At 35.6% G+C, this 13,006-nt stretch overlaps 1 protein-coding gene across 2 annotated transcripts in view; it reads left to right on the top strand.

Moving 5' to 3' along the window:
* LOC111468527 (peptidyl-prolyl cis-trans isomerase CYP71) overlaps positions 1 to 9,051 on the top strand; it is a 12,605-nt gene extending 3,554 nt beyond the window's left edge. Inside the window, exons 6-14 of one of the 2 annotated variants that reach the window (XM_023113773.1) lie at positions 2,249 to 2,324; positions 2,413 to 2,520; positions 2,601 to 2,777; positions 3,489 to 3,706; positions 6,067 to 6,199; positions 7,020 to 7,243; positions 7,682 to 7,835; positions 8,132 to 8,287; positions 8,718 to 9,051. In XM_023113773.1, coding sequence (XP_022969541.1) covers positions 2,249 to 2,324; positions 2,413 to 2,520; positions 2,601 to 2,777; positions 3,489 to 3,706; positions 6,067 to 6,199; positions 7,020 to 7,243; positions 7,682 to 7,835; positions 8,132 to 8,215 — 1,174 coding nt within the window. In that variant the 3' untranslated portion in view covers positions 8,216 to 8,287; positions 8,718 to 9,051. Of the gene's footprint in view, positions 1 to 2,248; positions 2,325 to 2,412; positions 2,521 to 2,600; positions 2,778 to 3,488; positions 3,707 to 6,066; positions 6,200 to 7,019; positions 7,244 to 7,681; positions 7,836 to 8,131; positions 8,288 to 8,704 lie in introns of both variants that reach the window. The other variant, XM_023113772.1, reaches the window with a different exon arrangement.
* Positions 9,052 to 13,006: the final 3,955 nt, after the last annotated feature.

A 13,006-nucleotide genomic window follows, 5' to 3' on the forward strand; every position in this document is an offset into this window, starting at 1 on the left:
AAAAAAAAAAAAAGAACCCTTCAAAGAGGGTTCAAAATGGGTATACAAGCCAAAAACAAACAGTTGGAGCTGAGGGAAGTTGGCTGAGCCGATTGGAGGAAGATCTGCGAAAGGTAGCCAACTGTGCGCCATGCACAACCATGTTATTAAGACAATAGGTTGTGACCCCCACACGCACTCTAACAAGGTGGTGACCCTCAAGTGGCGCTCATCCGGCCATGTGAGGGCCGAGACAAACAAGTACCATGATGCGACCAAGGAGGATGGTGCATCATCCAACACACTAAGAAGAGTGTGCATTAATTAAAGACAAGTTGAGGATAAGCAAGGTTGGAGAGAGGGAGGCAAAACAAATGTCGAAGACAAGCTCAAAGAGGTTGGATAACCTCAGAAGTCGAGGTTTTGATATGGGTTTCGGTATGCGGCTCTGGAGTTAAGTTTGTCTATATGAAAGATAAAAGCTCACCAAATTTAGTGTCAATTGGACACCCGACGAATTCTCCATAGGGCCGTATGACTGCTTGCCAAAATCACTTCTACTCTAGAAATATTAGAAATGCCTCAAAATGTACTATAGGGGGACACATGATGTCAGCTCTTCACCATCTCTGGGTCCTATGACCTAAGCGAGCTATCATGTGGCACATATGTGTGTCACAGTGAGGGTGAGCGTCACGCGAGGAGTGTCTCAGGTGACTTCCTTTGAAATGGGACTTTCAAGGGCAATGTCGAACGACAAGGGTGTGTTGACATTGCACCCTCGCCCATGTGTCGGAGCTTGGTATATGCATCCTCTATTTGGTATGGAGTCCATAAATGATTTTAGCATGGACACGGGAGGGTCCATACCTTGATAGAACCTGGATGGATGGATGTTCGTTCTTGATGAACATGTTCAAGTAAGCTTCGATGGCCGATGACATCCTGGGACTTGAAATGATATCAAGATATGTTGCCGTGTTAATTGGGAACCAAGATGACAAGATGAGATGCGACGTTGCATGTGAGAGACCTTGACCCCGTGTAGAGGCAAGTTGGATAGAGTCACAAGATTGAACATGCACACATGGGCGACGTGTATTGCCGAACATGTAAGATCCCACATCGATTGGAGAGGAGAGCGAGTGCCAGCAAGGACATTGGCTTCGGACGGGGGCGGATTGTGAGATCGCACATCGGTTGGAGAGGGGAACAAAACATTCTTTTTAAGGGTGTGGAAACCTCTCCCTAGCAGACGTGTTTTAAAAACCTTGAGGAGAAGCCCGAAAGGGAAAGCCCAAAGAGGACAATATCTGCTAATGGTGGACTTTGGCTATTACATAACAAGCTTAGATTCTGCATGAATTGTGTTTGGTTGACAAGCCTAAGGTCCAATGAAGCCACAAAGCTAGGCAAAAAATGTACATGGGGCTTGGGTTCTCCTTATAGCTTGTCATGAGTGTGTCAAGATCATGATGCCAGACAGTTAAAAATGTATGATTGTGACACGCCGCATGTCAGGAGATCGACTGGCGACGACTTGGACTCGGCGCAGGTGCATGTGGATATGGGCAAGAGTTTGTGGGCTTGTGATTGGGATGTTGTCTGCCTGCATTCGTGGGCCTGGGTGGACCAAATTGGCCTTTATGCTTGCTGGGACTTGGCTTTGTAGATCAGGCTGCTGGAGTTTGTGCTTGCGTGGTGGCATTTCTGTGGTGGATTTAGGCTTAAACTCCCTTAAAATTGTAGGCAATTCAATGGACGAACGGTTGTTAGAAGAATTGCGGGATGATTCGAGTTAAATTCAAGGTAATCTCTGTGCAAAGAGCTACCACCCCCGGTAAGAAGTGCAAGACTACTTAGAAAGGAAGAAATTTAGAGAGAACTTCTTTCTAGTTGAGAATAAAATGGTTTTGGTGTTATCCCAAAGGTTCTGTTTATAGAGACTTTGAAGGCCTAATCTGATTAGAATTCAAATTCAATTTTCAACTCCCGGATAGGATATTCTAATTTTGAATTTAAATTTCCATTAGAAACTTTTAAAGATAATTCCAAATTGTCATAGGATTTTTTTAAAAATTTTTATGGTTACAATATGTCACTTCTTTTTAGTTATTATTCTAGAATCTCTCTCTCCTTTCAATATTTGAATGGAAAATCCACTGGGCGGGAGGATAGTTAACAGTTGTTTTATCATTGCTAGATTTTCATTTGTTTTCTTTTGTCTTTCCTAATTCATGTATATGTGTATTTTGTCTGGCTTTTGCAGTGTCAACTTCAAATTCAAAAGTGACACCAATCTTTTCGAAATTGTGAAATGCAAAACAACTGTTTCTGTTATAGAGGTAACATATAGGTGTTACTCTGTACATATAAATGCCTATAACACTAAAGTTGGTATCATCAGGAAATCGTTCTTTCATTGTACTTCAGGTCAGCCCAGATGGTAAACAGTTTTCAGTTACATCACCTGATCGGAAAATACGTGTATTTTGGTACCGCACGGGTAAACTAAGGCGAGTTTATGATGAATCTCTAGAGGTAATGTTATGTTACAGTGAGCTTTTTGTAGTGACATTGGTGTTGGTCATTTATGTTATTTTTTATCTTTCATTAAATAGTTTGCCCAAGATCTGCAAAGAAGTGATGCACCGTTATACCGATTGGAAGCAATTGATTTTGGGAGGAGAATGGCCGTTGAGAAGGAAATGGAGAAGGCAGAAAGTGCTCCAGAACCAAACGCTGTATTTGATGAGAGCTCTAATTTTCTTATTTATGCGACTCTTCTTGGAATAAAAGTAAGATGCTAATGTTGGGTAAAGTGATGCCTGCAATTTTTTTTACCACCAGTTTATCTTTCTCAATTAAGCCTGCAGAAGAAATGTTTAAATACTTTATAACAACTATGCCAAAATACAAGTTCTATTGATGACAGGACAAATTTGAAGAAGAAACAAAACTTTTCATTGATAAAATGAATGAGACTAATGCTTAAAAGATGCTAACTTCACAAGGGAGTGAATATAGAAAACATTAATAAAAATGCACCCCAAATAAGACATAAAACATAGAAGGAGAAAACAACAAGGGCCTCGAGAGAAAACCATGATGAGAACGTGTCCCAAATAAGATATAAAACATAGAAGGAGAAAACAACAAGGGCCTGGAGAGAGAAAACCTGATGAGAATTGAATTCTTGCGGAATCAAACCAAATAAAGAGATGAACTGTGCTAGAAACAACTAACCAACCAATAGACTATCCATGTTGGGATGAAACCATCATTTTCTGCAACTTATATAACTAAGCAAATACAGGACTGAGACAACCAAAAAATGAAAACTTCAATGAACTTCTAATTTCTGGCGTAATCCGTGAAGTGCATATCCAAATAGTGACAATAGGGGACGGATGAATATGTAAAGATTTAAATCTCCTAAAAAAGTACCACAATTTCTTCTTCTAAAATTTTACCGCTAACTTGTGTGTATGCACGTGCATATATATTAGGTAGTAAACTTGCACACCAACAAAGTTGCTCGGATCCTAGGGAAGGTGGAGAACAATGACAGGTTCTTGAGAATTGCCTTGTACCAGGGTGACAAAAGCAGTAAAAAGGTTAGAAAAATCCCCTCTGCTGCTGCAAATGCTAATGAGAGCAAGGAGCCTTTGACAGATCCCACTCTGTTATGTTGTGCTTTCAAGAAACATCGAATATATTTGTTCAGGTAAATTTCTGGGACATTGCTGTGCAGCCTGCATACATAAATTCCTTTGCGAGTACTTTCAGTTTGTTATGAATAGATTATTCTCATCATATTCATGTTGAAGTTCCCCTTTTTTTTTATTATTTATTTTTTACTTTTCTTTTTTGGTTTAAGAAACTATTTCATTAAAAAAAGAAGAAAAAAGATCAAGCAAAAGTAAAGCTAAAAAGAAGGTAAGACTAAAAGGAGAACAAAACAAAAAGGAATGTTTAAGTGAAACCTTGAATGGTTGGTAATCAAGGGAAAGTAAATGTCTTAAAAGCTGGAAGAAAAAGTTCACGAGGCATTGAAGTGTGTTTGACTCCAAACCTCCTCGCACTTATGATTGATATTGATGAATATTGTTTTGGAAGTGTGTAAACAATGGGTGGACCTTTGATACCTCGCCTGGTGTTAGGCTAGTTACCTCACTCTAGCATGGTGTGCGAGTTTGATCCAAATTATGTCGAGGTAGATTAATTGAGAACAGAGACTCAATTGTACAAAAGTTCCACATGTAGACTGTAGAGCATGGTCAAGCTAATATGTTGATGGAAAAGTAGTAGGTCAAGGTAAGGAATATTTTCATTGTAAACCAAACATATTCTTAATTTGTCAAATCAAACATGAAAGACATGAAGCAGGTCTTGCGGCACCCATACTGACACAGTTTACATATTTGTTGATGGTGGTTGAAAGTTATCTTAAGATGTGTGTTGTATGAAAAGTCAAGAGTTCTACATCATCTATTTTTTAGTTGTTCCTAAAAAAAACTCTGGTAGGGATAATAAATCAATTGTGGTGAGTCACAGACTTAAAAAGAGGCAAATACATTGGGTGTAATGCGATGGAATATGGCTGGAAAGAAACCTTAGGCTTTTAACTGAAAAGTTAATGGGTTGGGAAATGGTTTCAAATTTTGCCGAGTATCATGGCATTTGTGAGCTCCAATTGGTGAGACTGTTGATAAATTTGGTTGTACTTTTTCACTAAGTTAAAACAGTGTTCCATTTCAAAAGAAAGCTAATAGAATATGAATCTATATGGCACGTGTAAGACCTTGAATTGTCTTCCTAGTAGAGAAATAAGTCAATTCATGTAGGTTTAAATGTCAAACGATGTGATATATCAAATTATCAAGGACTTGAATGAATATTTGGTAAAAGAAAGCATGCACTCTAAGGATGATAGTCTTAATATTGAGGGATATGTGGCTCAATCAATGATTAGAGATAACATTCCAGTTTATTATTTTGATTTTGTTGAAGGTCTGGTTAAAGTATCGGTATAATTCAATCTGATGTGTTGAAGGTCTGGTTAAAGTATTGGTATAATTCAATCTATGGTAACCCATCGGCTTGAGCTTTTGGATTAATTGATGATTTAACGTGGTATCAGAGCAGGAGGTACTTTGTTTGAACTCCCATACACACCTTTAATGCCATTTGCTCCCCAATTAATATTGATTTCTAAGTCTTTTACAAATTTCCATGCCCACAAGTGAAGAGTGCTAAAGTATTGATATAATTAAATTAAATTTACCATGACTCATCCACTAAAGAATTTGGATGGATTGTTGATTTAACAAATGTTGAAGTACGGGAGAGGGGGGGAACATGTTGCCTCACTCCTACAGATGAGTGGGCTTTCTAGGAAACAACCTCAATCGACTTTTACAATGGAAGTTGAGTGATTACAAAATAAATTGTATCGGAATTTGTGAATAAATTACCTTTATTCTGTATTTCTTTAATCGACTTCAAATGGGTTCATGCAGTGCTGAAGCCAAGATCTTGTGGTAAAATGCTGACAAGGCTGCCCTTTAAAATTTTGATTAGGAAGGAATTTGAGAATTTATAGGGATTTGACAAGAGAACTAGTTAGTTTTAGGAGATAGTTAGCATTGGAGTTTCTATATAAATTCTTTTATAGTTGATCACATATTTTGATTAACATCAATTGTGTGTTGGTGTTCTCTTTTTTATCAGCTGTTGGTTGGGAGGATATCTTGGCTTCCTTTCCACCTTCTAGTTTATTTTATTTCTTAAGAACGAAACCATACCCTTCCACCTTTTATTCATGTTTCATTCTTCAATGATTTTATAAGTTCCTAATTCAAAAATATAAAAGGGAAAAATTTACTATGATGTATACTTGGCCTTGGAGATTTTTGAACTATACTGTCTTTCATGTTATTTTGATGACAAATGCCCTCTTTGTATCCACATTTTTCATTGTTACGTGTGTTTTTCTTACAAATATATACATACACGCACACATTTATGTATAAATTTCTCCTGTTCTTTTGTTCTTTTGATCTAAAGTTGTTTTATTTTATGAAGTCGAAGAGAGCCAGAGGAACCGGAAGATGCAACAAAGGGAAGAGATGTATTTAATGAAAAACCTCCTGCTGATGAATTGTTGGCGGTATCAGATATTGGCAAATCGGTTACAACATCTCTTCCTGATAATGTGGTAAGTATTCGCTTCCTTTTCTATCTGCTCCAAAGTGTTTTTGTTGCAAAATTAAACCCAGTTCAAAAAGATTCTAGAACAAGGCATTGTTTAATTCTATAATGCCCTAGGAAACTACTTACCAGAATTGGACGAGGCCAATTAGTCATTGCTTCTGTCTTTCTAGGGTTTCCTGAAACCCTATCTCTTGACACTACCTGTTCTAGTAACGAAATCTATTGTAGCCAAAACTCTCATTTATCCCTTCTTGGGTCTCTTGAAACTGTGTCTTGGCACGTGTCCTGGGAAGGACATCTGTTGTGGTCAAAACTTGCTATAGAGAATTTGACATAAAATTGATTCACCCTTAAGGTTGCCAAAACTGCTACAAGAGATGCCCTTCCTAGGACATGTGCCACGAGACAAAGTTACGGTACGACAAAGGTAGAAACAGTGACCAATTGGACTTGTCCAACTACTGTTTTGGGGCGTTACAATTTCCTTATCTACTATGTTTTTCTTATAAATGTAATTGTTATGAAAACAAAATAAGAATTTCTCCATTTCAGCTCTTATATATATATATATATATATATATATATATATATATTGTTGTAGATTTTTTTTTAGTAGGCAAGTGGACTTCTTACCTTTTGGTATACACAGCTATACATGGTATCCAACTGTCAATGTTTATACCAAGTTCTGTTTTCCAACCCATTTTAATTACTGATTCATTTATCTATGTATTATTTTATTGGTTTATTTCTGTTAGAAAAGATTTTATCTTTTTTCTCTCTAATAAAGAGACTACTGATTTGTCTAATTCATGCTTCCTCAGATATTGCATACCACGATGGGAGACATCCATATGAGATTGTATCCTGAGGAGTGTCCCAAAACAGTGGAGAACTTTACAACACACTGCCGGAATGGCTATTATGATAATCTTATCTTTCATCGGGTCATCAAAGGCTTCATGATACAAACAGGAGATCCTCTAGGAGATGGAACCGGTGGACAGTCTATTTGGGGAAGAGAGTTTGAAGATGAATTTCACAAAAGGTAATATTTACAGGGGATTATTTTCATTTGTCCGGATTACTTATAATGGTTTAATGCAGTTTCTGGTGGCGGTACTGCTACGATGATGATGTATTTGAACAGCATTTGCTGGCAGTGATTTTCGATCCTTAAGATCGAGTATATTCTTCTTGAAAAAAACATATTCTCCCTCTATTATCTCCTATGCCTGCAAAAGCTGCCATATAACTTATTTTCCCTTTAATTTAAAACGATATGTACTATTTTCAATCGATAAGCAACGGAGAACGAAATTATCATTCGTGATACCTCTTTAGTTTATTGGTTGGAGGAGAAGTACTAATACAATCCCACTAGGGACTTCTCACTGTTTAATTTGTATGGTTTGTGAGGTTTGGAGCTATTTCTTACAGGTTGCACATATTAACCTTATTGTTTGGGCACTTTATTTCTTTGCAGTTTACGGCATGACCGGCCTTTCACAGTTTCAATGGCGAATGCAGGCCCAAACACAAATGGGTCTCAGTTTTTTATCACAACAGTAGCCACTCCTTGGCTGGACAACAAGCACACAGTGTTTGGAAGAGTTGTTAAAGGCATGGATGTTGTACAGGTATGGTTTAGTTGTCATGACCATTGGCCTATCTTTCTGTTCAGCATGGGATTCTTTTGTTTATTCATTCTATTTATTATATTTTTCATTTTTTAAATAAATTCTATAAACGTATGTTCATAATGTTAGTTGGATGATCTGTAACGACATTCGAAAACTTCTGATAATTATGGCTTTTTAGAAATGAATTAATGAACATAAGGGAAACGAAATTGACATTTTTGTTGATAATTCAATGAAAATGTGAGCAGTAATTTATGAAGTAAGAATATTTTAAATTCTTGTGGTTTTAACAGACAATTGAGAAAGTGAAGACAGACAAAGCGGATAAGCCTTATCAAGATGTGAAAATTTTAAATGTCTCTGTCCCGAAGCCTTGACGTTTGAATATCGAGACCATCTTATCAACAGCTAAGCTCAGGACTCTCTATCCCTGCGTATGTTGTGTTCAGGTAAATACATGTCCATGTCCTTTTGACTTTTAAGTTTCAACCACGGGCAATGGTTAATTATTTGGATGCATCGTTTGGTTGAAATATTAGGCCCCGTTGGATTGCCATCTAGTTTTTTATTTTTTATTTTTTATTTTTGAAAATTAAGCTTATAAATACTTTATTTTTTTTTTATATGTAATTTTTAAAAAATTTGTCTTTGAAAACCATTATAAAGAAATGGGGAGAAAACGAACACAATTTTAAAAAAAACCAAACTTCATCGTGTTTTCAAATAGAGCAGATCTAGCATTTTAGCCTTTGTCACGTTTATTCTCGATATATCTTTGTTCTCATAGGTCTTAGGATTGTCAATGTACATTCAGATGTCAGATGTTTTTATGAATGGTAAGAACCTGAAAATTCATTATCCTGCAGGTTTTTTTTCCAGATATTATGTATAAGGAACGCCCCGCCCCGCCCCGGCTTCATTTTAGCCTCCGAAGATGCGTGGAAATCTGAAAGGTTCTCTTTTTCTCTTCAGATGTCTCACCCAAAGAACAGAGTCATTTTCATGAACAAGTTTACTTGGTTTTCTAGTCATCTTCCTCTCCATAGTTCATATCATTCACTCATAACCCTCGAGCCCAGAATTGTAGACTAGATTATTATAAAGGGTTTCATTTGTTTGTATTTATGGGATGAAGTAGGATACCAATGGACTCTCTCTCTCTCTCTCTCTCTGATATTTCATTATCTAAACTAATCTTATGTTAGTTTTTCTTTTTCGATCGGGTTTCGCTCGGGTTTGTCTGAAGGTAATCCGAGTTTTGAAAATGCAACTATTGATGTTCGGAAACCAAATTAAAGTGATGGGACTAATTACAAAACTTCATCCATATTCACTTGTTTCTCTTCATTATTGCCTATTCTAGCAAAATCACTCATTAGAGTTATCATTAACGATCAGTCATTTTGAGGCAAGGTGTATTTAAGAATACACCAATTATTTGCATGATTTGGTAATGCACCTATACCTAAATTCAAGGCATGATTGGGTAATACACCAATTATTAGCATGATGTGGGAATACACCAACGTTTTGTCAACCATTTATAACTAAATTATTATTTCTTGGGCATGATTTGGTAATAGGTACATTACTAAAATCATTTATTCCCGTATTTCAAATAACCAAAAACATGTTTTGTAACTAAAATCATTTCTTCCAATATTTTCAAATAACCAAAAACTAAATAATTTGATTCGGGTCACATTTAATCACCACTCTATCCGAATATAATCGAAACCAAAAACTATGAAACAAAAAACTATAATTGAAGTCCAAATAATTTGATTCGGGACACTAAGATTTAATCACCACCCTATCCCGATCTCATTTCTTAATTCGTTTACATAATAATTGAAGTCCAAATCATTTGATTCGGGACACTAAGATTTAATCACCACTCTATCCCGATCCCATTTCTTAATTCGTTTACATAATAATTGAATATAATTGAAGTCTAAATAATTCGATTCGGGACGCTAACATTTAATCACCACCCTATCCCATTTCTTAATTCGTTTAGATAATAATTGAATATAATTGAAGTCCAAATAATTCGAGACACTATTTAATCACCACCCTGTCCCATTTCTTAATTCGTTTACCACACTATAATAAAAGAATAAAAGAAACACTAAGATTTAATCACCACTCTATCCCGATCCCATTTCTTAATTCGTTTACATAATAATTGAATATAATTGAAGTCTAAATAATTCGATTCGGGACGCTAACATTTAATCACCACCCTATCCCATTTGAATATAATTGAAGTCTAAATAATTCGATTCGGGACGCTAACATTTAATCACCACCCTATCCCATTTCTTAATTCGTTTAGATAATAATTGAATATAATTGAAGTCCAAATAATTCGAGACACTATTTAATCACCACCCTGTCCCATTTCTTAATTCGTTTACCACACTATAATAAAAGAATAAAAGAAACACTAAGATTTAATCACCACTCTATCCCGATCCCATTTCTTAATTCGTTTACATAATAATTGAATATAATTGAAGTCCAAATAATTCGAGACACTATTTAATCACCACCCTGTCCCATTTCTTAATTCGTTTACCACACTATAATAAAAGAATAAAAGAAACACTAAGATTTAATCACTCTATTCGTATCACTTTACTTCATTTCTTAGGCTTTATCTCCATTTGTTAAGAGGGGACACTAAGATTTAATCACTTCTCTTCATTTCATAGTTCGTAGCACCTCCATTTCTTAGTTCGTATACTTTGCAGTAACAATGATGTTACCACCATCTAATTCTTTGTAGATTAATTTAAACCCTCAGGCCAACGTATTTCCATGAATAACCCGTAAATTATTATTAATCTATAAAATGAGTTACTTGCGCTTGTTCGGGTAGACCATCTAATCCTTTGGAAAGGATTAATTTAAACCCTCTAATTATTTCGGCCAGGCCAATGTATTTTCGGCCATGACAAGGTATTTTAGTGAGTAACCTTATAAACCCTCTAATTATTTCGGCCAGGCTAACGTATTTTCGGCCATGCCAAGGTATTTCCGTGAGTAACCTTATATACCCTCTAATTATTTCGGCCAGGCCAACGTATTTCCACCTCTATAAAATGAGTTACCTACACTTGTTCGGGTAGACCATCTAATCCTTTGAAAATGATTAATTTAAACCCTCTAATTATTTCGGCCATGCCAAGGTATTTCCGCGAGTAATCTTATAAACCCTCTAATTATTTCGGCCAGACCAACGTATTTTCGGCCATGCCAAGGTATTTCAGTGAGTAACCTTATAAACCCTCTATGGTAAGGATATTTAGTAATAAATTATAGTTTACCATATATATTTTATATTTTATTATGAGGCAAATATCTAATATTTGCCTTATTATCACGTATCTTTCCATTTATTGTCATTTCCATTTATTACTATTTCCATATCCTTGTAATTTATTTGATTATAAATAAGATAACTTTCACATCATTTAGGTGTGGTGGATTAATCAAACATTTACATGGTATCAGAGCCCTTTCGGTTTAACAACCCCGATCCTTTCTTTTCAATGGCTTTTGAATCCTCTAATCTTCTTCTCCACCACCCCTGCTGGTTTTGACGCCGCAGGGGCAGTCTTCATGACTGCCGTAGTCGGAGCCGATTGATTACTCTTCGGCTCCACCCTATTGACCTCCAAATCACCTTTCGTCATACTTTGTACATACAACCTCACATTTTCCAACCCAATCAGTTTTCCCCTTGGCCAATATAGTCTCTCTCATTTTCTTCCCAATCAACCTTCATCCTTCACATAAACCCTAACCTAAACCTATCAACCTTTTGCAGAGATTTACCTTCAGAATCTGGGTGCCGCACTGGCCTATTCGCCAACCAAGTTGCCGCCGCCCTTCCTGCCAAAATTGGCTTCTTCGCCCGATGAGGCGCCAATTTTGGCGACTCTTCCGACTTCAACATTGTTTTTGTCTCTTGCTCTAGGTTTCCCTTCTACTTCTTGGGGTTAGAAATATTCTCACCAGAGCCAAGCCAGCATCGTCGCTAAGCGACAATTCCTCTTCATGGGTTAGACATATTCTCGTCGAATCCAAGGCAGCATCGCCGCTGAGCGGCGATCCCTCTACAATTTTTGATGGCCAAGAACCGGGTTGTTAGCATCTTCATGAAAAGTGTTTCTCAACCTCTTTGAATTTTTCAGATTCAAGCTTCACGTTCGTTTAAATTCGACGCTTAGCTTGTGGTGAGGTGTTAAGGATATTTAGTAATAAATTATAGTTTACCATATATATTTGATATTTTATTATAAGGCAAATATCTAATATTTGCCTTATTATCATAGGTATCTTTCCATTTATTGTTATTTTCATTTATTACTATTTCCATATCCTTGTAATTTATTTGATTATAAATAAGATAACTTTCACATCATTTAGGTGTGGTGGATTAATCAAACATTCACACCCTCTAACTATTTCGGCCAGCCAACGTATTTTCGGCCATGCCAAGGTATTTCCGTGAGTAACCTTATAAACCCTCTAATTATTTCGGACAGGCCAACGTATTTACGCGAGTAACACAAATACTTATTAGGAATGTAATTCTCCTACCCTATCATGTAGGTTATTAATGGTCTCTCCTTTTTATAACTTTTGTATCTATTTACTCATTCTTTGTAAAATTCGAATTTTATTCTATTTAACAAGTAAATAAATTATCATTATTATTATTCATATAGTTTGCATTTATTTCAATTTTTTAATTAAAAAATAACCCAAAGTTCTTATATTTTGTACTTGATTTGATTTCAATTTTATGTTATAACCGTTTCCATTTATATTAACGAATTACTTCAATCTCATAAATAAAATGTTACACTAATAAATTAGAAAAAGAAATATTTTATTTTTGAGAAGGTTTTAATAAAATTATTAAAAATTATTTTAAAACCAGAAAAAATAGAATAAGTAATAGCTATTAGAAAGGATAATTTTAATATATAAAAAAATTAAAAAAAAAAAAATTCAATGATCAATGAGACATGAAGATTTCAACGATTATGTAACAGATTTCAACTATTATTTATTTATTATTTTTGAATTTTGAATTTAAAAACCTATTTTGAAGCTGTAATTTTTCACTATAAATAGTGATGTATTTCAGAAGA

This window comes from Cucurbita maxima, unplaced genomic scaffold (assembly GCF_002738345.1).
Source record: "Cucurbita maxima cultivar Rimu unplaced genomic scaffold, Cmax_1.0 Cma_Scf00037, whole genome shotgun sequence".
Classification (NCBI taxonomy): domain Eukaryota; kingdom Viridiplantae; phylum Streptophyta; class Magnoliopsida; order Cucurbitales; family Cucurbitaceae; genus Cucurbita; species Cucurbita maxima.